The following is a 24,720-nucleotide window of genomic DNA, read 5'->3' on the forward strand; positions in this document are numbered from 1 at the left end:
TCTGTCAACAAATAGTAGTAGCCTGCCAGAATATTTCAGCTGAGCTTATAACTTTGAGAATCTGTGATTATATTGTATCTTGTTTTATATTCTATACTTATTGTTATTTTCATTGAAGCAATGGTTTAAATATGTTCAGAATTTTTAAGAATATTTAAGAATTAACAGCTGTTTTGTTGTACTTTTACTTTATATGTGACTCAGGTTTCACCTGAACACTACAGTATCTGAAGTATTTTATTCACACACGCTATGAATCCAAAATCCATTAATATTTGCCTTCACACTATAAAAATATTTTGTAAATAATAATAATAATAATAATAATAATAATAATAAAAAATGTAATAAATTCCTTCATCTGCCATTGAATTTTATTTTCTTGAAAGTAAATGCTTTGTTAACCTTCAGCAAGCTACAGGTTACAGGTTTATTAAATCTTAAAACAGAAGTATAACAGTCCTTTCACAGTAGATGAAAGCTCAGATAACAATTCATAACAGGATATTTATTTTTCCACAATTCATAATAAGAACTGCAGATCAGAACACTTCAGCTAAATATCAGAAGTGCTGTGAGGGTTTATAGAAAGCATATCCCCCCAAAGTTCTATATCTGCCACAGATTTTGCGTTGCCATACTCTTTGTCTTTTTTTCCTGTCCAACAGGACCTGCCTAAGTGCCACAAAAAATTGTGATCCTTTGGTCATGACAAAGGGATTTCCATAGTAGCATCCTGTAGATGGTGTTTCTTTAGAGTAAAAGAGGACTTCAATTTAAAGAGCTGTGGCAATTATTTAAATCAAGGTCAATTATAGAAGAGAACTTCATCTAATTTATAACAGTTTACCTATTTCATCCATTTGACTTAAATACCAAATATGTTTACCTACATTATTAATTAAAAAAGGAAACAAAACACAAAGGAACAAAAAACTAACCAAACAAGAACTAAATTGAACAAAATATCTGACCAGAGATTAGAGATTACTTGATTTCTTGGACATGGATAGTTCTTCCATTCAAATCTTTCCTACAGAGGTTTTTTCCCTGATGGGTCCAATAAAAAAAAATAAAAATAAAATGAACAGATTATCATAATATATTCTCAAGAAGGAAGGCAGATCACACCTACAAAACAGATCCAGTTGCATTCTTTTTAAGAAACTCTACAGAAGCAATATATTTCCTCTTACTAGGATCTTTCATTGTGGCCATGAAAAACAGAAAATGTACTGTAGGGTTTTATTCCCTGTATGTTTTCACAATATTATTATCCTTAAATCCAAATGCAGCGGGAAAGGCTCAGTATGCAAGCTTGCTCTCTGCCCCAACCTTTCTTTTTTAACAGAATCACAGAATATACCAAGTTGGAAGGGACCTACAAGTCATTTTAGGCTTTAATTCTTTCCATCTACAGCCCCCATTGATAAATTTAACAGAACTATTTTACAAAGTGGTAAAAATGGAAACAATTAATTTTAAATGTTGTGGAGTAAAAATTTATTCTTCATAACTGAAATAATGACAATACCCACTAAAACGTATTTTTACATAAGCAATCATTCCAAACCACAAAACAGAAATATGACCTCTAAGCCCAGTGATGGAAACGGAAAGTAACACAGAAAGGGTTAAATATTAATTAAGTTAAATCAGTTTTTTCCCATTAAAACTTCAGAAGTACTGTAAAGATGCAATTACTAACTCACACAAGATTCTAGTTTGAGTAATTATATACCATCTTTTACTTTTAAAATCTTATTCCTCTTACTTTTATTAATAGTTTCTCTTTAAGCATTCTATGGTATCTATATTAAAATTACGCTCAAGATAATGATAATCAATAAAAAATTTCTAAAGCTAGTTAAGTAATAAGGTGATTAAATTTACTTTGCAAACCATTTATGAAATTTAAAACTGAGAGAAAGATAGTGTAGAACTAAGCTTAAAAATCAACCCTCTCCCTTTTTAGTTAGCATTTTAATTACAGAAGAACTAAAACAAACATGAAAACCACCAGGAAATTCAAATGTAATAGTTTACCTCCCTCTTGATAAAAAATAAGTTTTGGATGTGTAAGCTTATATCAGTAAGCTTATATCAATTAGCTTGGAGAACAAAACCACAGGTGAATTTCTTTTTATTTTCAGCTGCTTAAATAGATTTTTATTTTAAAATGACTACCATAAAAATGAACATACTTTTTAATAGTTATTATCATCATTAGGTAAATAAATAAAAATGTCAGAGTACGTGCTTTAACATACAATGTGAAAAAATTATTTAAAAGTGTCCTTTGGATTGCATGTTCATCCAATAAAGCCAACATAGATATTTGTCTCCTCTGCTACTTCCGTGTAGCATGACCAGACCAAGAAAGATGGCTTAAATTAATTTTATACTCCTGAAGACAATGAAGGAAACAAGAAAAAGCTCTACCTCTAAAAAATGTAATAGAAGTATGATTTGAAGATGACCAAGTATATATTTTTTAATTTCTATCTATCTATACATCTACCTTTATTTACCCTTAGTATTAAAATATCATCTCTACTGAGCAGAGGAGAATAGGACAGCAATTTTGATTTTCATTCTATAAAAAACCTCCTTTTCTTTTTGACTTGTGCCATCACAGTATATAAAAAGATGGGTTAAAATTTGAATTAGTCAAAGTTTCTTTATATTAATTCTGATTGTATTTTTATTATATTTATTCCAATTAGGTTTTGTTGAAGCAGATAGAAACCTGTTATCCTCTTACACATCCTTGCTTTTATAAACATGAACTTTGAAGATAACATGAAAAGTAAACATAGTAACTAGAATTTTCTGTTTGGGAAAGCATTTCTTGGCATTGCTCTGCTGCTTAGACAGATGCCAATGAGGTGAGAGGAAAGAAAGATCTATAAATAAAACCAATTCCATGCATCATAAAGACAAAAATTCTGTTATTAGAGATGTTAAAATATGTATCTGGGTTTTTTTTGTTTGGGGGTTTTTTGGAAGATTCAATACATCCAAAACTCTCAAGATCTTGCACAAGGCCATACACAATTTGTTTTGTTTTACTTAACTGAACATCACAGTAAAATGATCATGACTATGTTATTATCATGATGGACACTGATGTGACAGACAGAGTATGCTTGGTCTTACCTGCAACAATGAATAATTAGACGAGCTCTGATGGACTAGGCTTTTCCAAAAAGACGGCCAAATTTATATTACAATCAAGAGCTTTAGGACTGTGTATTAGCATTGACTTTTATTTTGTGCTGGTTCCCCTACTTCTACAATATCTCTGGCAATATCATTTACATTCTGTTTTTATTGGATTTCTTGATTTTTATACCTAGTAGTATAGTAAAATGTGACTGTCAGGCATAAATAAGACATCCTCATCAGTGCTGCATCTTTTGGGTAAAGGTCTTTAAAATTTCTCTCCTCATTCGCTGCAGGACAGACAAGTACCTTATTCAAATTTTCTTATTAAAAAAAAAAAGTCCTTGTATTTGATTCATCATTTAAGCCTGTCTGTGATTTCAACAGCACATCTAATATCCTGACTTATAAGAAAGAAGAGGGAATTCTCTGACACATAAGATACTTATCACTATGTATTCCATCTTATCTTTCCATTTCTTTTTTATTATAATTCTTAGATGTACTAGGTCTAATTTAGGCTAGGTTTACGGGAGTACATTCTGCTCCTGTACACAGACTTGTATTTATTTCAAGATGGAAGATTTGTACAAATAAAAGCAGGATTCCAAGCACAGACTGTAATTTTTTTATCGCACTCTGCACTCACATAAATAATCCCAATAACAGAAAGGAAAGAAGAAACTCTGACATATATCATTATTCATAGAGACTGTTGGTGCCTTCAAGTAACTAAAATTTGTTCAAGTGGTTTGATATCTCTCCAATCACCGCTAAATAAACTTAGGAAATATTATTGTCAATATTATTGGCCCAAACTATAAAATTAACTCGGTCTGATTTAGTTGCCCTACTTGAGACAAACATACTGATGCATTAGCCTTCTTTTCTTTCCATGTAATGACTTTCTGTTGATTATTTTCTTGAACCCCAATACACGAAACTAATTTCTTCTCTCCTTTCTCCCCCCTCACTAAAAATGACTGCACACAATAACACTCTTCAAACATCTGCTATTCAAGCTATGCACTTGGACAAATCTAAGCAGCAGAACTAGCTTACTCGATAAAATTTTACGAATGCAAAATTTTATTTATGTAATATTCTCTTGAAAGTCTCATTTTCTACAAACACTAATGTCATGCTTGAATACACATGGAAAGGAAACAGAGCTAAAAGCCAATAATGGAAATTAAGTTAATTCAATTTTCATGAAAGCGAATATTTTCTGAGATACTTGTTCCAGTCTATTTACAGAGTAAATGATTAAGAATAAGCTGTCCAGTAAACATTGTTCACTCAGCTTAAATACATTATTGTTATTTCACAGAAGGTAAATGTCCATAAACTGAATATATATATGTTTTTTTTTCATTTTCAACTAACCTACCACATCAATTTAAGTAGTTGTTTCCCTCTTCTGCACATTCTGTAGCCACGCTCAGTGTCCTTTTTGAATGTTAAGACCCTTATAAGAGGTTGCACTAGTCATGGTTTAATGAACAACCAGATTCACTCCAGTGAATGGTAGAAGAAAATGAAGCCATCCACACTTAATTTGAAACATTGGACAAGCTACCTGTGGCATGCTGGTCTGCTGACATGGCATAAAGGTACAAGTTATGAATCTGTGTCCCTTAAGCTGACTCTAAATCAGTCCTGACACTTCATGAAACAAATCCAAAGCAATGAGTCAAATAAGCAAGAAGTAACCTTGTACAGGCAAACATCTCTTTATGTTCTCAATGCATGTCTATAAAGTAAACATTGTTTATAGACAGTTTTCCCTATGAAGTCAAGACCTGGATAGTACAGTACAATTTTCCAAAGTCACTGTAAGGTCAGGTTCAAATGCCTTAAACAATTGTATAAATAGATTATGTTTTTCTACAGTTAATTAAATCACATTTTTACAAGGTTATATAGGGTCCAAAATATTTATTTTGTTTTTCTATTGGGAACTTTAGTACTCTGACATTAAATCTGCATGACCAAATAAATATAAAAATGAAAAATTAATTATATTTCATTCTTTCTTCATCAGAGATAATTCGTAACAATGAATACCAAAATGTACAGATATATATCTCAGGAATAAAATAAATATTTAAAATCTGCATTCAGCTACCCAGAATCAATAATGTAACCTGCACATTAAATGATGGTAGTTCATATTTGCTGAGAAGTGCTATTAAATAAGATTGTTTTAAACAATACCTTCCTACTTTTTACCAAAAGATTTTTTTGCATGGGATGCCTAGTACTATAAAATACCTAACAAAATATGTTCAACAGTGTCTAGACTGTTCATGCAAACTGTTGCCATATGTATGTATAACAAATAGGAGATTGCAAACTTGACTTCAGATTAGTTGCCTTTCCATTGTGACACAACAGATTTTATATTACTTACTATACAGTCAAGTAAACCTACACCATACTTGCACTGACACGGATATTTTTTTCCTCCCAACAAGTGCTAGGAAAGGAGGCATACATTACAGGAGGTACATATATAAAATGAGATAAAAAAATGATTTAGAAAAACAGTATTAGGAATACCTAAAATGAATTCTGTACTGTACTCAGGAGAGCAACTATGCGAAATGCTCAATATAGACTAAGAATAAATCAGTTCATTCCTACCTACTGCACTCCAAATTAAAGAGGACAAAAGTTTTACAAAATACCCTCCAGCTCTACAAAGTTGTGCTTTTACATGAATGTTAAAAAATGGGATGAAAAAGTCCAAGTAAAATTAACTCATAGCAAGATTCATTTGCTGACATGCTATGAGTAAGTGTTTGAATGAACTCACAGGTTCATTCAAGAAGCTGAAGTTTGTTTTCCAGTGCAACATAAGAAGGAGATGAGAACAGAGTTATATAAATTAGACTTTGTGTGTGTGTGTCTGTATACATGTGCATGTGCACACGTGTATGGTTTCTAATACTCATTTTAGCTAGCTGAAAGTTTTTTAAACATTTTTTCAAATGAATTATAAGTCTGAGCAGAAAATACACCTGAGGAATATAAAGTTATTTCATAGGAATTTTCAACGAAATTTGTTACAAGGATGATATGTAATGTTTGAAACTAAGAAATAGTAAGTTAGAGGTCATGTATCTATTAAAAAGAAACATCAGAAGTCATAAGAACTAATAGCCTATGGGTAGAACACTTACCTGGGACATGATCTACATTGGAGACTGCATGAATTTGTACCTTGGTCTCCCATATCTTGACTAAGTTTCTGTCCTAGTTAGGACAGCTGAGATCAGTTCATCATGGTGGGTGTAACCCAAAACTGTATTCTATAGCCTTCCATGTCATTTCCCAGAAACTAGACTATTGTTGTCAATAGACTATTCGCACCCTCTGCCCATAGAGCCTGACTCCTCAGGCTATAAACTAGGTGTTAAGAGGTCTGTGAGATAGGAGGATGTTTCTGTCCTCACACCCTTTGTGGAACTCCCCGCCCTGAGGGGAGCACTGAACATTCCTGCCTGAACTGGAGGATATATAATCTTGGAGTTTTGGAACATTTTTCAACCCATTCGTGGGATCCAGAGGACGGCTGCATCTCATCGCTCTCAACCAGACTTAGACCACCACTGGACTGCGATCACCAGTTCTGGCCAGACTGCAGCAGCTCTCCCACCAGCAGGTTCTTCCCCTCTCCCTTTACTTTGGACTCAAACAGGGCCCAAGGAACACCACTTTGTTCAGGCCCCAGGGTACTGGGTTATACATTTGGGTTTTTGTGGGTTGAGACCAATTGTTTGTTTGTATTATTGTACTTACTGTATTATTTTAATAAATTGTTATTCTGACTTATAATCTCTCCTTTGAGTTGGGTTCATTCCCCCTGCTGGTTAACTTTTAAACCAGCACATTTTGGCGCCCAACGTGGGGCAGAGAGAGAGAAGTCAGAATCACAATTTCATTTGAAGCATTTGTCTATTTGAATATAGAAACTCCCTGATCACCATGTTGTTTGATGCACTCACATGGATGTTGTATTTGAGCCTGTTCATATTTCCACAGATGGGGTATTATTTGCCTGTTTTGATGCTCTCTTTAAGACCAGGGAGAGGGATCCAAATTGCTTTATTAGTATATTATGTTTATGTCATTCTAACATCAGAAGCAATGAGTTTCATTGTAAATGTGTATTCAGTCCTGTTTGCCTGTCCTGGTTTGGGTTGCTACCTCTGGGGCCTCATTAAAAATCGTACCCAGCTTTTTGGGGGAACAGGGGTGGATGGTTTCCAGCCTCCCACCTCCTTCTTCCCCTTCAGACCTGCTACAACAGTTTTTGAAAATATTGAGTTCCCTTTTGATGTTAAGGACAGCATAATGTTATTGTTAGTGTTGCTCTGTCTGCTCTGTACTGTGTACACCATGTTTAGGGTCAGAAAAGTGCCTTTTAGGGAGGTTGTTTGGACACCTGCCCTGGGAGCAGATAATGCTGAGTGGCACGGGAAGTGGGAGGACATCAGCCAGTATTTGGAAAAGTTTTCTCCTCCAATGATCTGGAAATTCACCCCTGAACAACTGCAGGATCCTGTTAGCATGATAAGACTGGTGAAGGAAAAATGCTCTGGCAGCTCCAGAGATGGCCAGCTCACAGCAACCTGCTGGGCCCTGGCCACTGCCTACCGGGCACTGCTTGACATGGTACAGCACTGTCAGGGCGAGGAGAGAAGGAGCAAATCCGCAGACACCACGTCCACCCAAACCACAGCTGAGTCAGAGGGAGAAAGAAATAAACCAACCGGCACCGTGTCCACACAAACCATCGAGGAGCCAGAAGAACAAGCAAAACCAATAGCAGTCGCCCCTGTCCAGAAAAGGAAATCAAAGACTAAATCAGTTCGCATAGCAAATGATGACGAAGAGGCGGGACCTTCACATCCACCGGAGGAGACAGAGCCAGAAATAATCACTCGGTCCCTGTCCCTGGGTGAGCTACGTGAGCTCCGGAGAGAGTTCACACGACAGGCAAATGAGTCCATTCTGACCTGGCTGCTCCGAATCTGGGATGCCGCAGCTAACGATACGATCCTAGATGGGAGTGAAGCCAGACAGCTGGGATCCCTGTCTCGAGATGTAGTCATTGATCAGGGGATTGGAAGGAGGCAGGAAACTCTCAGCCTCTGGCGGCGACTGTTGTCCAGTGTGAGGGAGAGATACCTTTGCAAGGAGGACCTCCACGTACAGCAAGGACAGTGGAACACGATGGAACAAGGTATCCGGTGCTTAAGGGAGTTAGCTGTACTGGAGATAATCTTTTCAGAGGATGAAAGATTCCCTAAGAGTCCAGATGGTGTACAGTGCACCTCCCAAATGTGGTTAAAGTTTGCACGACTCGGGCCAGAAATGTATTCCCGCTACTTAGCAACGCTGCAATGGAGGGAGGGAGAGGACAAGGTGGGAGCATTGGTTAGCAAACTCAGGATTTATGAAGACACTGTCACCGCCCCATTACGAGCCCACGTCTCATCTGTGGAAACCAAACTGGCTGAACACGTCTGAAGCCTGGAAGAGAAAATTGAAGAGGGACACCAGAAGCTAAGAGAAGAGATTAAGGAAGGGATTTTCCATATCTCGCCAGGACAAACAAGAGTCTCTGCTATCAGGAGCCAGCGTCCCCCAACTAAGGAGAGAAGGTACACTCCACGTGGCGATCTATGGTTTTACCTCCGTGAGCATGGAGAAGATATGAGGAAGTGGGATGGGAAACCCACCTCTTCCTTAGCAGCCCGGGTACGTGAACTGAAAAGAGGAACAAATACCATAAAGAACTCTTCAAGGGTAAACGTTGCTCCAGCCTCTCGTGGGCAAGACTCCAGACGGTACAGGAATGATGATACGTCTGATCCTCTTGAAGGGACCTCCAGGTCATACCCACAAGAAGAGCACAATGAGTACCATGACCAGGACTAGGGGTGCCCTGCCTCTAGCCAGGTAGAGGAGAGGGACAATCGAGTCTATTGGACTGTGTGGATTCGGTGGCCTGGCACATCAGAGCCACAAAGATATAAGGCTTTAGTGGACACTGGCGCACAATGTACTTTAATGCCATCAAGATACGTAGGGGCAGAATCCATCTCCATTTCTGGGGTGACAGGGGGATCCCAACAGCTGACTGTACTGGAAGCTGAAGTGAGCCTGACTGGGAAGGAATGGCACAGACACCCCATCGTGACTGGTCCAGAGGCCCCGTGTATCCTTGGCATAGATTACCTGAGGAGTGGGTATTTCAAAGACCCAAAAGGACTTCGTTGGGCTTTTGGCATAGCTGCTGTGGAGACGGAGGAAATTAGACAGTTGAACACCTTACCTGGTCTCTCAGAGGACCCCTCTGCTGTGGGACTGCTGAAGGTTGAAGAACAATTGGTACCGATAGCCACAGCAACAGTGCACCGTCGGCAATACCGCACCGACCGAGACTCTGTGACCCCTATACAAAAGATGATCCGTGAACTGGAGACCCAGGGGGTGGTCAGCAAGACTCGCTCACCCTTTAATAGCCCTATATGGCCAGTGCGTAAGTCCAGCGGAGAGTGGAGGCTGACGGTGGATTACCGTGGACTCAGTGAAGTCACACCACCCCTGAGTGCTGCTGTGCCGGACATGTTGGAGCTCCAGTACGAGCTGGAGTCCAAGGAAGCCAAGTGGTATGCCACCATTGACATAGCCAATGCTTTTTTCTCCATTCCTTTGGCAGCGGAGTGCAGGCCACAATTTGCTTTCACTTGGAGAGGTGTGCAGTACACCTGGAATCGACTGCCTCAGGGGTGGAAACACAGTCCCAGCATTTGCCATGGACTGATCCAGACTGCACTGGAAAAGGGTGAGGCTCCAGAGCACCTACAGTACATTGATGACATCATTGTATGGGGGAACACAGCGGGCGAAGTCTTCGAGAAAGGAGAGAAGATAATCCAGATTCTCCTAAGAGCCGGTTTTGCCATTAAACGGAGTAAGGTCAAGGGACCTGCTCAGGAAATTCAGTTCCTAGGAGTGAAGTGGCAAGATGGACGCCGCCTAATTCCAATGGAGGTGATTAACAAAATAGCAGCCATGTCCCCACCAACCAGCAAGAAGGAAACACAGGCTTTCCTAGGCGCTGTGGGCTTTTGGAGGATGCATATCCCCGAGTATAGTCAGATTGTAAGCCCTCTCTACCTTGTGACACGGAAGAAAAATGATTTCCAGTGGGGCCCCGAACAACAACAAGCCTTTGAACAAATTAAACAGGAGATTGCCCATGCGGTAGCCCTTGGGCCAGTAAGGACAGGACAGGACGTGAAGAACGTGCTCTACACCGCAGCCGGGGAGAATGGCCCTTCTTGGAGCCTCTGGCAGAAAGTGCCTGGGGAGACCCGAGGACGACCGCTGGGATTCTGGAGTCGGGGATACAAAGGATCTGAAGCCAGCTATACACCAACTGAGAAAGAGATCCTGGCTGCCTATGAAGGAGTTCGAGCTGCCTCAGAAGTAATCGGCACCGAAGCGCAGCTCCTCCTGGCACCCCGACTACCAGTGCTGGGCTGGATGTTCAAGGGAAGAGTTCCTTCCACACATCATGCCACCGATGCCACGTGGAGTAAGTGGATCGCTCTGATCACGCAGCGAACCCGGATAGGGAATCCTAATTGCCCTGGGATTCTGGAAATTATCACCAATTGGCCCGAAGGTGAGAGTTTTGGACTATCCTCTGAAGAAGAGGAGGAGAAGGTGACACGAGCTGAGGAGGCCCCACCATATGACAAGCTACCAGCAGATGAAAGGCGATATGTGCTCTTCACGGATGGCTCCTGCCGCATTGTAGGGACAAACCGAAAATGGAAGGCAGCTGTATGGAGTCCCACACGGCGAGTTGCAGAAGCGACCGAAGGACAAGGTGGGTCAAGTCAGTTTGCAGAGCTTAAAGCCGTTCAGTTGGCTTTGGATATAGCTGAACGAGAGAAGTGGCCAAGACTCTATCTCTACACTGACTCATGGATGGTGGCCAATGCTCTGTGGGGATGGCTGGAGCGATGGAAAAAGGCCAACTGGCAGCGCCAAGGGAAACCCATCTGGGCGGCGGAGATGTGGCAGGACATCGCTGGCCGGGTAGAGAAGCTGAGTGTAAAGGTCCGTCACGTAGACGCTCATGTAGGCAAGAAACGGGCTAATGAGGAGCATCGTAACAACGAGCAGGCGGACCGAGCTGCCAGGATTAAAGTCTCTCAGGTAGATCTGGATTGGCAGCATAAAGGAGAATTATTTCTGGCTCGATGGGCCCATGACGCCTCCGGTCACCAGGGGAGAGATGCAACATACAGATGGGCTCGTGACCGAGGGGTGGACTTAACCAAGGACATTGTCTCACAGGTCATCCATGACTGTGAGACATGTGCTGCCATCAAGCAGGCCAAGCGGGTGAAGCCTCTATGGTATGGTGGACGGTGGTCGAAGTACAGGTATGGGGAAGCCTGGCAAGTTGACTACATCACGCTCCCCAAAACCCGCCAAGGCAAGCACTACGTACTGACCATGGTAGAAGGAAGCACTGGATGGTTGGAGACATACCCCGTGCCTCATGCCACTGCCCGGAATACCATCCTGGGCCTTGAAAAACAAGTCCTGTGGCGACACGGCACCCCGGAGAGAATTGAGTCTGATAATGGGACCCATTTCAAGAATGGCCTCGTAGACACCTGGGCCAAAGAGCACGGCATTGAGTGGGTGTATCATATCCCCTACCATGCACCAGCTGCTGGAAAAGTTGAGCGGTGCAACGGACTGCTGAAAACCACCCTGAAGGCACTGTGTGGGGAGACTCTCAAACACTGGGAGCTGCATTTAGCAAAGGCCATCTGGTTGGTCAACACCCGAGGTTCCATCAATCGAGCTGGCCCTGCCCAATCAGAACTTTTGCATACTGTAGATGGAGATAAAGTCCCCGTGGTACATATGAGAGGAATGTTAGGGAAGACTGTTTGGATTAGTCCCACCTCAAGCAAAGGCAAACCCATCCGAGGGATTGTTTTTGCTCAGGGACCTGGTTCCACCTGGTGGGTAATGCAAAAAGATGGGGAGACACGTTGTGTACCACAAGGGGACCTAATTTTGAGTGAGAATGGTCTGTAATGTTTCATTGTATATATATATATATAGATAGATAGATGTATATAGTTTTAAAGGGATATAGTTTTTAAAGGGGGTTAATTTGGGCATGACATGGATGGCATAGAATAAGGGGTGGATAATGTCCTAGTTAGGACAGCTGAGATCAGTTCATCATGGTGGGTGTAACCCAAAACTGTATTCTATAGCCTTCCATGTCATTTCCCAGAAACTAGACTATTGTTGTCAATAGACTATTCGCACCCTCTGCCCATAGAGCCTGACTCCTCAGGCTATAAACTAGGTGTTAAGAGGCCTGTGAGATAGGAGGATGTTTCTGTCCTCACACCCTTTGTGGAACTCCCCGCCCTGAGGGGAGCACTGAACATTCCTGCCTGAACTGGAGGATATATAATCTTGGAGTTTTGGAACATTTTTCAACCCATTCGTGGGATCCAGAGGACGGCTGCATCTCATCGCTCTCAACCAGACTTAGACCACCACTGGACTGCGATCACCAGTTCTGGCCAGACTGCAGCAGCTCTCCCACCAGCAGGTTCTTCCCCTCTCCCTTTACTTTGGACTCAAACAGGGCCCAAGGAACACCACTTTGTTCAGGCCCCAGGGTACTGGGTTATACATTTGGGTTTTTGTGGGTTGAGACCAATTGTTTGTTTGTATTATTGTACTTACTGTATTATTTTAATAAATTGTTATTCTGACTTATAATCTCTCCTTTGAGTTGGGTTCATTCCCCCTGCTGGTTAACTTTTAAACCAGCACAGTTTCTTATCAGAAATAATTAATGATATTGCCTGCTCTGGGTTGGAACCTTCTCACTACAAAAAAACAAACGAAAAGGAAACAAGAGCTTTCTTGCATTCATCCCAAAATGGGACACCTAGTTCTTGAAAACTAAAGTACTGATGCATCTAGAGAAATAGCTTTCTGTCTAGTTAAGAGATAACAAATTTTGAAAATGAGATAATTTACAGTTTTAAATATATTATTGACAAAAAATTATTGCCATTGAAATAAGTTAAATCTGCAGATGTGACAAAATATTTATTAAATATCCAGCAACTGCTACTATTTATTCAAAACCTAACAACAAACTGCTGCCTTCATCAAATGAAAAAAGTTTTCTCTTCGCCAAACAACAAAATTATTGTTGAATAGAGAAACATACAGCTGTAAACTTCATAAATTTGAAATGCCAATCTGCTACAAATTGGACATGTCTCAGAAATTAGCTAAGAAATGGAAAAAAAACTTGTCTTAATTCTATTTGAAGTTGTGTTAGCTGTCATGGGCAATCACTATCTTCATACATAGATCAGCAGAACCAACTGAACTGATAACAGAATACTGTTTTGAATATCACATAAAGAGATACAGGTGACCAAAGAATCTTAAAAACCTAACTGTTCATATCACTCTCATGCTTGTTGAGAAATGGACAATGACTATACAGTATAGTTTCAAAAATAAATTATTTTCATTTTCTTCAGTATGCCAAGACAGCTTGCTATACATCTAGATAAAAACATTGAACATAGTTGCTTTAGTTCTGTACCACTAAAACTTTAAGTATTGAATTATAAGTTTAATGGACAAACTGTACTCTTAAAGAAGTTGTGTTTTCTCTGTCTTGGATATTAAGATCAGAAGTGTGTGTGTGTCCCCAACAACATATTAAGTCAAATATTTGAAAGACCTCGTCATTCTTGCACAGCAACCAAAACCCAGGACAATATATTTCTGTTTACTGGTGTGTATAAGTAATTTTAATATAATATTATCATTCAGACTTAGATTTTTGCAGATCTGAAAGTTTCTAACTCTAAATGTCAAACTTTTAAAGGAATATAGGGACAACCTATAACGATGTACAGAAGAGTTAATGGTTGCATATATCTGTCTCATTATATATGCTGTCACATAAAAAAGAAACCATGTTTAGTTCGCTTGTGTGTCTTCCAGCAGACATTCAACTTGCAAACTATCTGCTCTCCAAACAACGTGAAGCAAGGGCTAGGCAGCCAGCAACAAGAGCATGTTCAGTTGTGAGCATGAAACACATGAGTTCTATCTAGGAAATTTAAACTGCTGTTTATACTCCGCTTATGTCTGAAGCTAAAGTGGTGTTCTAATTCCCTCGAGAAATAACTGCCTCAACCCAGATGATAAGTTGTCTCATTACTGGTCTTAAAAGTACTTCCCATGGTAGTACTGACAAGTGGAGTCTAATGTATCAATACAGACAACGTTGTGCCAACACAGCAGTCAAAACTCACTGGAACACTGCAAGACAAAATATCTGAAGTGGATAACGGCATTCTTAGAGGGGGTCACAAAATAAGTCTTTTAATACATGGATTCCTAAGGGAAAATCAGAATATGGAGACACACAAAACCAAAACTACAACCAAAACCAGTAAAATAATTTGATGCTTATACTTCCTAGGATATGTGGCTGTTATAGGCCAACCCAAAGGAGATGCTAGGAACTAAAGGGGTTCACACTGGCATTTTTTCTACCATTACAATTTTTTCAGCTTTACCAAGCTCCAAACTTCAATAATGTAATAATAATGTCATATTAAATAAATGTCAATATCAATGCCAATTGCATACATATTAGAAAATGTATAAATGTCCAGTTATTAAATGTCTCCCCCACCAAGAGGGGGACTTAGGTTTCTATGCTGATTTCCCCACGTTATTTTACAATGTCACTTCACAGTAGTAAGAGGACTATTTCAAATTTGTTTTTTAAAACTAATTTGAAACACCTGCAGAAAACTTTCAGTCAGGTGTTTCTACACTGGTATTTGGTTAGTAACAAAAATGCCTGGTAAATCTCTTTTACTGAGCAATTAATCAGATTGACAGAGTGTCAATATACTTCATTCAGTAACAGCTATATGAAGAATAAATCATATAAAATTGTAGTTCTACTGAGGTTAGAATAACTTAAAAGATGGTAGAAGATAAAACTTGTATCAGAGAATAATGTTCAAGTGATTAAATCTTAAAAAACCCATAAGCTAATCACCTTTATTATGGTTTACGCAAATACACGACAACAAAAATGAAGGCACAGCAAAAAATATTTCTTTCCTTACTAGCCTTTAAATTTTATATGTATTACATATGTGAAACAATCAGGATGTTATAAACATACAAAATGTCCATATTTTACGCTACGTTATGTCACTGAGTTATGACTTGAGTGTCCTGAAACCCCTAGTATACTAATTGTGTGGACACAAAAAAAAGTAACTAACAGCTTTGAGCTTCATTAAGCACATATAACATAGACTAAGTGAGAGGTAATTACATCCTGATGGAAATTGAAAGACACACATTTCACGGGGGAGCCTGTGAACCATGGCAAGGCTAGTAAAAAAAAAGGAAATTATAAATGTTCCATGAAATTCAAGCCTCCTAAGATTATTATTTTGATATTGACAAAAGTTACAGATTTTAGTTTCTGTCTTGATTTCTCCAATATGTTTTGCATATCTCCTTTAAAAATCAGGCTTAAGAGACACGAGGAAAGTTGTGTTCATTCTTGAAGACAGCAGTTGTTTACTTTTCAGGAAAGCATTTCGTACAATAGGTGAAGTTTAAAGTTCAACCATGTGATTCAGAGATTTTGATGGTTCCATTAGGGAACAATGTAAGAGACTGTCACATTATTTTATCCTTACCACTCAGAACAGAGTGGATCCACTTGATGCTCGCAAAACAATAAAGAGCTTTATTTCAATGATGAGTTTAGGTCAAGAATTATTTCTGGGTTAAGTTATGGGTAGACCATTTTGTTCAAGGTCAGATCTTCTTCTAATACAGCATTATGAATTATTACTTTCCATGTAAACCAGGATAGTATGGTGTGTCCTGCTGGCCACACTGTTCTTGATACAGGCCAAGATGCCATTGGCCTTCTTGGCCACACATGTATCTTTCTAAACAGATGACTGAACAGTGAGGTACCAGATCTTGAGTACACGTTAAAGGACAGTAACACTGAGCTACCAGTGGGGGGATATCTTTCAAAAAATTATTACTATGTCTCCAATTCCTCTAGATAATATTCCTTCTGCTAAAGCTCAACTGGAGTTGAAACTGCCAGAAATACAGGGAACAATAAAAAGAGGTTTTTTCAAATATATTAATGGCAATAGGCAGTGTAACAATAACATCAGCCCATTACAGGATGAGGATGACCACCTCACAAACAGGAACAGAAACAAGGCAGAGGTGTTTAACCTTTGCCTCAGTCTTCAACACCAATGACAGACCAAGGGGGTCTCAGCTAGAGGACCATGACTGTGAGAATGATCAACTCTCAGTCAGCCCTGAAATTATGTGGGATCTGTTAATCCAGCTGGATCTCTACAAATCTATGGGGTCTGATGGGAGTCAGCACAAAGCCCCTCTAGATGATTTTTGAGCAGTCTGGGGAATCTGGAGAGGTCCCAGCTGACTGGAATCTGGTAAATGTTGTCCCAGTTTTCAAGAAGGGCAAGAAAGAGGACCCCAGAAACTACAGGCCTGTCAGTGTCACTTCAGTGCCTGGTAAAGTTATGGAGAAGATTATTCTGGGAGGTATTGAAAAACACCAGAAAGACAATGCAGGCATCATTTACAGCCAGTGTGGCTTCATGAGGCTTCATGATTATCAAATCTGGTTTCCTTCTATGACAAGGTAACCCACCTAATTGATCAAGGAAAGCCAGTTGATGTAACCTTTGAATTTCAGTAAAGCTTTCAGTTTTGTCTCTCACAGTATCCTTCATGTCCAGCACCCAGCTGGATAAACTCATCATGCAGTGTGTGAGCAATTGGCTCACAGGTTAAGCACAGAGGGTAATAGTGCATGGTGTAACATCGGACTACTGACCTGTCACTAGTGGGGTTCCACAGGGCTCCATTTTAGGCCCTGTGATCTTCAACATCTTCATAAATGACCTGGACATAGGATTGGAAAGGGTACTAAGCAAGTTTGCAGACAACACAAAACTGGGAAGAGCTGTTGACTCCCTCAAAGGCAGAGACCTTGACAAATTAGAGGACTGGGCAATCACCAACCATATGAATTTCAACAAGGGAAAGCATGGGATTCTGCACCTGGGATGGGGTAACTCTGGATGTTCATACAGACTGGAGAATGAGATGCTGGAAGGCAGTGCCACGGAAAGGGACTTGGGGGTCCTGGTCCCTGGCAAGCCGAACATGATTCAGCAGTGCCCTGGCAGCAAGGCCAACCATGTCCTGGGGTGCATCAGGCAAAGCACAGGCAGCTGGTCAAGGGAGGTGATTGTCCCGCTCTGCTCCATACTGAGGTGGCCTCACCTTGAATATTGTGGAATTTTGGGCACCACAACGTAAGAAAAATATGAAGCTATTGGAGAGCATCCAAAGGAAGGCAATGAAGATGGTGAAGGGCCTTGAGGGGAAGCCATATGAGGAGCAGCTGAGGGCACTTGGTCTGTTCAGCCTGGAAAAGAGGAGACTGAGGGGAAACCTCATTGCAGTCTACAGCTTCCTCATGAGGGGAAGAAGAGGAGCAGGCACTGATCTCTTCTCCACAGAGGCCAATGATGAAACCTGAGGAAATGGCCTGAAGCTGTGTCAGGGGAGGTTTAGATTGGGTATTAGAAAAAGGTTCTTCACCCAGAGGGTGGTTGGGTACTGGAACAGGCTCCCCAGGGAAGTGGCCACAGCACCAATTCTGACAGAGTTCAAGAAGCATTTGGATGATACTCTCAGGTACATGGTGTGACTCTTGGGAATGGCCCTGTGCAGGGCCAGGAGTTGGACTCGATGATCCTTGTGGGTCTCTTCCAACTCAGCATACTCTGTGGTTCTGTCATTACCTTCTGTTTTGCTCATCTGACACATATTATATCAGGGCAATTATTTGTAACTTGTATTTACCTTTCAACTTTCTGACATGGTACATTGGAAGAAGAGATTGTATCCCTGAAAGTTTCTCTACATTTCCTAGTCATACTACATAATCTGATAAAACGAAACTTGGTCAGCTTGCCTGTACTATGTTTTTACACAATTGTAAATAAACTATATTTTCTTTTTTTATTACTTTAACAAGCTATTCAACATCTGTCCTTAAGAACAATTCACTTCAGTTCTGTCTTACCACGAGATGAATGGTCTTACAGAAAATCCTGTTTCTCCCCTCTGCATATAAAAAGAGCATGGTATAACTAGCTCAGATTCAGAATGTGACTTTTATGTGCAAGGTCAGTATATTCAGAAAACTTTTCCAATTGGAAACTTGATCTCAGAAAGGCTTTTATTATGCCAAATTGCCAGTAGCTGCAGCTTTATAGTTAAAAATAGAAAGTCAACAGCTAATATAAATTAACAGTGTTGCAATTGACAGCCAGCAATGACAAACTATGACCTGGCTCTTCATAACCCCTTGAAGTGGTGCAATTACTATTGTTTCTATAAAAAGCTCAACACTGGCATATGCCAAAACAGGAAATAATTTAAAATAATGTCAAAATGTCAAAGCAGTCCAATTTCAGCAATTATTTTATCATGGCTAGATTCCCCTTTTGAGTAAATATTCTTTAGGTTTCTAGCTGCACTTCTGATTTCCTATCACTGCCCAGTTATACAAATAAAATTTCTTGGTTTATATCTACCTATACGTATATACACATACATGGAAAAAAAATACATATTTCAAAGTTATTGCATTTTTTGTAGCATGTATTGCAATAGCATGTATTGCATTCAATAGCATGTATTGCATTGTATTCAAATTATAAGAGCTTTAAGCTGAATAGTACTATAATAGCTTCTACCATGGAAGGTCAAACATTTCCTAGATATGGAAACAGTACTTTCAAATATTCTATTGGAATACAACCTTCTGCACAGAGAAAAATTCTGTGCTTTGTAAAACATCTTCTTATCCTATTCAAATGTCCATTCTCAATTCTCCTCTGGCATAGTAGCAGACCATTTCACTGAAGTATATTTCTTGTACAAATCAACAATTATTAATAAACAAAAATATATATGGATGTCCTATTTTGAAAGTGCATTATGAAAAAAAAATAAAAAAAGAAAAAATAGAACCAAAAAAACAAATCTAGCCCCTGCCTCCAAAAAAGGCAACCTCACAAATCTTCTCACTGACTCTTCAGCACATGAATATTAAAGTCATACAGTTGTCAAAATATTAATCCAACATATTCATCCACAGGTATTTGCACAATACATCTCACCAGACAACAGTCTCAGATAACTCAATGCATTACAGAGCATTAACAGATTTAGGACAATTTTATACATATGTTCTATGCTACTTTTGTTGGCTGTTTTTTTATTTCCAATAAACTAATGGAGCAGAAGCACTACTATTTTAAACTGTTGAGAGTTCTATCTTTTATTTTGATATACAAAAAGACACTACTCTGCTGCCAACTAGTATGCACTTCTACCAGTTTCCACTAAATACAGATGTTCTTTCAAGTGTACATCTGAAATACAGATTTGATAACACTTTGATGATATTAAAGATTCCAGACAGAGACTGTCTCAGAAAAGTATGTGACTTTTAGACCCACCCACTTCCCTATCAACACCAAAACAGCTACTCTAAGTTCTAGGTGAAACACAGTCGAAATTGTCAGTAAACTCTAAAAAAAATACTAAGAACAACAAAAGCTAAAAAAGGCACCATATGTTGATCTGAAAAACCCAGTTTCCTCCTAGGAGAGATACCACACAGAACAGATATAGTAAACTCCTACTGATTATTATTCAGTGATGACAAGCAACCAAAAGATGTTTGGGGCAGTCATCATGACATTTTTGGTTGGGCAAATAAAAAAAAAATCTAAGACCTAGATATATTTTCAGAAGATATGATTAACCAAAAGTATCTGAATACAGGGCATCAGTCCACTCACTGCAGAATATACACAAAAGATATAAATATCTGAAGTAACACTCGAAGTATATATGATTTTTCACCAAAAATTACAAGATTTCTCTATAACATGATAAAGGAAAAAAAGAAATAAAACTAGCAGTTTGTACTTCAAGAAATGGGGTACATAAAGTTACTTAATACTTACCACTGTGAAATTCATAACCTTCAAAATCCATATTGTCATTGCTAAATTAACAATCATGGTAACCAACAGCAGTAGGACAAAGAAGTATAAGCACCTCTTTCGCCATCCATAAATCCCTACTGGGTAAAACTGAGGTTGCTCAGTCCTTGGAAGGCTGTTCTGTTGTGTTGCTAATATATACTGCTCTCGTGTCATCTGGAAAAGAAAGATGTAAGTATAAGTGAGCACATGAGAGACCTGTTTTTCATATATTTTAGTACATGAAGATTATCTGAGAATGTATAGAAAATCAGTTTCTCTGGACACAGAATGGATGCATTCATCTAGTATTAAGCATATCAATATTATTTTACCTATGCATTTATAAAAAATTTGGTGGGTTTTGTTGATTTAAAGTAAACCTTTGATTTCTATTTCAAATTATATTTGCATTTCAAATCTATCAGCAAGAAACTTTTAAAAATAGTAATGTAGTCCATGCATGTATCTTACACTCTGTCTCTCAGTGTTGTTTTATTGTCCTTTATAAGATCATTCAGGAAAATTTTTGTTCTAGTTTTGGCTGAGGTAAAAGTAATTTTCTTCATATAGGTTGTAACCAGTACACTCTTTCATATAAATAGAAGAAAAATCTCATCTTTCTAAAATACATATTTCATAAATGAAGATATCACTTTTTATTATCCTTAGTAAATTAAACTAATAATTGATATTATTACACATACATCCTTATTTTACAAAAACAGAAATTCATTTTGCCCTTTAAGAGATACGGATACTACCACAATCTGTTGTATTTCTGAACTAGTTTAAGTTCTTCTAGCACACGACCAAGCAAACTTCTTAAAGTTACTATTAAACTTCTTTAGAATAAAAATGTTTATGGCATTTAATAAGCAACCATTTAAGATTTTTTACATCCTTAAATTTCTTTTACAGATATTTATATTCATATTCAGCTGTCACATCGGCTTTAGACTGGAAGGTATTAACTTTTCTCCATGACTTAAAAATTAAATTAAAGCACTCATATTCTGTTTATGTAAGAGTTCATCCTGAAATATGCCCACTAAAAAAGTCAGCTTAATAGGCTTTGTGCTCAGGGGGAGGAAGAAAACACAAACCAAAAACTATCCAAAACAAACAAACAAACCCCCAACAAACTCATAAACCAGATAAAATGATCAGTTTTGCATTTAAAAGCTGCCTTTATTTTCCCTAAAAGAAAACAAAAAATGCACAGACACAGGTCAGTTGATTCAATGAGAAATAAAAACCAGATTAGATCCATTTGAAGGATCAAAGAAACGTTGATTTCATAAGATTTTTAAAATGTGGAGCTCAAAAATATTTATGTGAACATCTGTGCTGCTAGATATTTATCCAAATCAACACTCTCGAGGTTTTACCATTCTTCTTAGCGAATGAGATATTAATGGAATAAATTAACTCACCGTGAATAATTAGAGCCACAAGTCATAGAATACACATTCATATTACAACAATATATATATAACTGAAATAAGTCAAAACAGAAATAAAAAATTTATTAAGCAGGTTTTAAATAAGTTAGTAAACAAGCATTTTGTAATTTTTATTCTTTTCAATCAGAATTGCTTCTCTTTGCCAGCAATTTCAATTACATGCAGTGTAATCAGTTTATTTATGTACTAAACCATTACACATACATTTCCCTCAATGACATTTCTCAGTCCTCCCAGGTTTTAAGACCTTAGATCACCTCCTTATCACATCCTGGCAGTTTTCATCCTAGTTGTGCCTGAATTCCTTATGAATCCAGAAACAGAATGCATGAATGGGCTAATCAATGTGAGTTTCTACACATTTATTTAGCCATCTGTTGCAACAAAAATGCAATATATGACTACATTTTGAGATTTGAAATAATTAGTATTTTTAATATCATTTCCATTGTCTTGTGATTTAACTTTTATATTGCCTATGAAAAAAATATCATTAAAAATAGTTGAAAAGCAGCTTCTAGATTGTGAGAATGTCAGAAGTAGCAATGGTCCTAAAATTGTGAACATGGTCCCACGGAACAGACCCTTTGCAATACAATCATTAAATAAAATGACATTTTATTCCATCACCACAACCAGGTATCATCAGTTCCCTCAGTGTATACTGTTCAACTGTGTGAGGTTTGGTGAAGCAAGCTGTTCTTCTGCAGTCCATGGAGGTCCACACAGTAGCCCATGGAAGACCTCATGCTGGAATAGCCAGAGGTGCCAGAGTTTGTGACCCCATGGAGAGCCCATGCTGGAACACGATCCTGTGAATCTATGGACAGGAGCCCACATGGAAGGAGCAGGTTTTCTAGTAGGACTTGTGACCCTGTGGGATACCCACACTGGAGCAGTCTGTTCCTGAAGGACTGCACCCCATGGAAAGGGTGCATGCTGGAGCAGTTCATGAAGAACTGCAGCCTATGGAAAGGATTCACATTGAAGAAGTTGATGGAAGACTGTTCCCATGGCAGGGACCCCACACTGGAGCAGGGGAAGAGTGTGAGGAGTCCTCCCACTGAGGAGGAAGGAGTGGCAGAGACAATGCCGCTGCACCACTTGGGAGGAGGAGGTTAAGAAAACTGGGAGCAAAGCTGAGCCAAGGAAGAAGGGAGGGGTGGTCGGAACATTTTTTTAGATTTGTTCTTATTTCTCTATCCTATTCCTCTGTTCCCCAGAGATCAATATTGGGCCCAACAATGTTTAGTATCTTTATAAGTGATTTGAATGATGGGCTCAAGTGTCATTTTGACTGGGGTGCCCCGGGCGTGCGTGGCAGCGGCCCCCCAGCAGGCGCCCTGGGTGCGCACCCCCAGGCACCCGCAGGGCGGGCCCCAGTGGTCCCTGGCCCTGGGGCGCGGAAAGGAGTGAGACAGGGGGAGCTTCGCCAGTGTGGACTGTGTCCTCGTGGGATATGAGAGGGGGAACCTCGTAGCATACAGAGGAGGAGGACAACTCTAAACCCGGGCAGATGGAGCCATCCCTCTAAGAGAAGGTCACTCTAATTAAACCTACGTCCTGAGGACCTCGCTGCCACCATCTAAGCTCACTCGGCCCTGGCAGATGAACCTTAGGATTAAAGGGTGGGTTCAGTTCCGCGCATACTGCATCGCACCTAAAAAATCCACTGCACAGGCTTGAAGGCCTTACCCACATTTGCAAAGCCAGGAGAGGGTCGAAATGGTCATCTACAAATGCAGTCACACAAAGATCAAAAGACAAAGGCATATACACCTGTTTCCAAAGGTGCACCCAAATTAACTCTAACATGTTGGAACATCAGAACCATGCTTGATTCTGCGGATAGCGGATGTCCTGAGCATCGTTCTGTCCTCATTGTCACGTCTCAACATTGACATTGCTGCTCTCAGTGAAGTTCGTCTCCACGAGGAAGGCAGCCTCAGAGAACATGGTGCTGGTTACACAGTCTTTTGGTCAGGCAAACCCAGAACCGAAAAGCATCTCTCAGGAGTTGGCTTTATGATCAAAAACTCTATTGTTCCTAAAATCAAAAATCTGCCGACAGGTCATTCTGATCCCATTATCTCCCTACGCCTTCCATTAAACAACAACCAACATGTTGTCCTCTTTAGTATATATGCCCCAACTCTCCAAGCTGACCCTGCCGAAAAAGATAAATTTTACACCGACCAGTGCCGCCTTACCCAGAAGGTTCCTGTAAATGATAAGATCATTATCCTTGGTGATTTCAACACCAGAGTAGGTAAGAATTTTGAAGCCTGGAAAGGAATATTAGGCAAGTATGGTGTTGGAAGCTCCAACGATAATGGTCGACTTCTGCCAGAATTCTGTGTGGAGCAACAGCTCACCATCACTAATACTATCTTTCAGCAGAAAAATAGCCTGAAGACAACCTGGATGCATCCTAGATCTAAGCATTGGCACCTCATCGATTATGTCTTGGTGCGATGGAGAGATGTCCGCGATGTCCATCATACCCGCATGATGCCTAGTGCAGAACGCCAAACAGACCATCAACTTGTGTGCTGTAAACTTAACTTCAATCTTAAATTCAGACCAAAAAGGGGCACTATCCCAAGGAGGAGACTTCAAGTTAACAATCTCCAATTAGCCACAGTGAGAAACAAATTCCAGGCAAATCTTCAAACTAGGCTCAAAAACCATTCCATAGATTCTACAGATACCTCTCCTGAAACATTTTGATACCATATTAAAAAAAGCATCCTGTAGTCCTCTGAAGAATCCTTAGGGTTCTCCCTCAAGAAGAACAAGGACTGGTTTGATGAAAACAATCA

General features: G+C 39.4%; 1 protein-coding gene across 4 annotated transcripts in view; it reads right to left on the reverse strand.

Moving 5' to 3' along the window:
* The window catches only part of SGCZ (sarcoglycan zeta), a 431,982-nt gene that overhangs the window by 164,519 nt on the left and 242,743 nt on the right, over positions 1-24,720 (reverse strand). For 3 of the 4 annotated variants that reach the window (XR_007904954.1, XM_051790352.1, XM_051790351.1), the window contains one exon: positions 20,415-20,609. Coding sequence is in view for 3 of the 4 variants with exons in the window: in XM_051790352.1 (XP_051646312.1) it covers positions 20,415-20,609 (195 nt within the window). In the remaining variant the exon portion in view is untranslated. Of the gene's footprint in view, positions 1-6,350; positions 6,391-20,414; positions 20,610-24,720 lie in introns of those variants that run through there. The other variant, XM_051790353.1, reaches the window with a different exon arrangement.

This window comes from Manacus candei, unplaced genomic scaffold (assembly GCF_025592945.1).
Source record: "Manacus candei isolate 608988 ecotype Guabito, Panama unplaced genomic scaffold, ASM2559294v1 h1tg000028l, whole genome shotgun sequence".
Classification (NCBI taxonomy): domain Eukaryota; kingdom Metazoa; phylum Chordata; class Aves; order Passeriformes; family Pipridae; genus Manacus; species Manacus candei.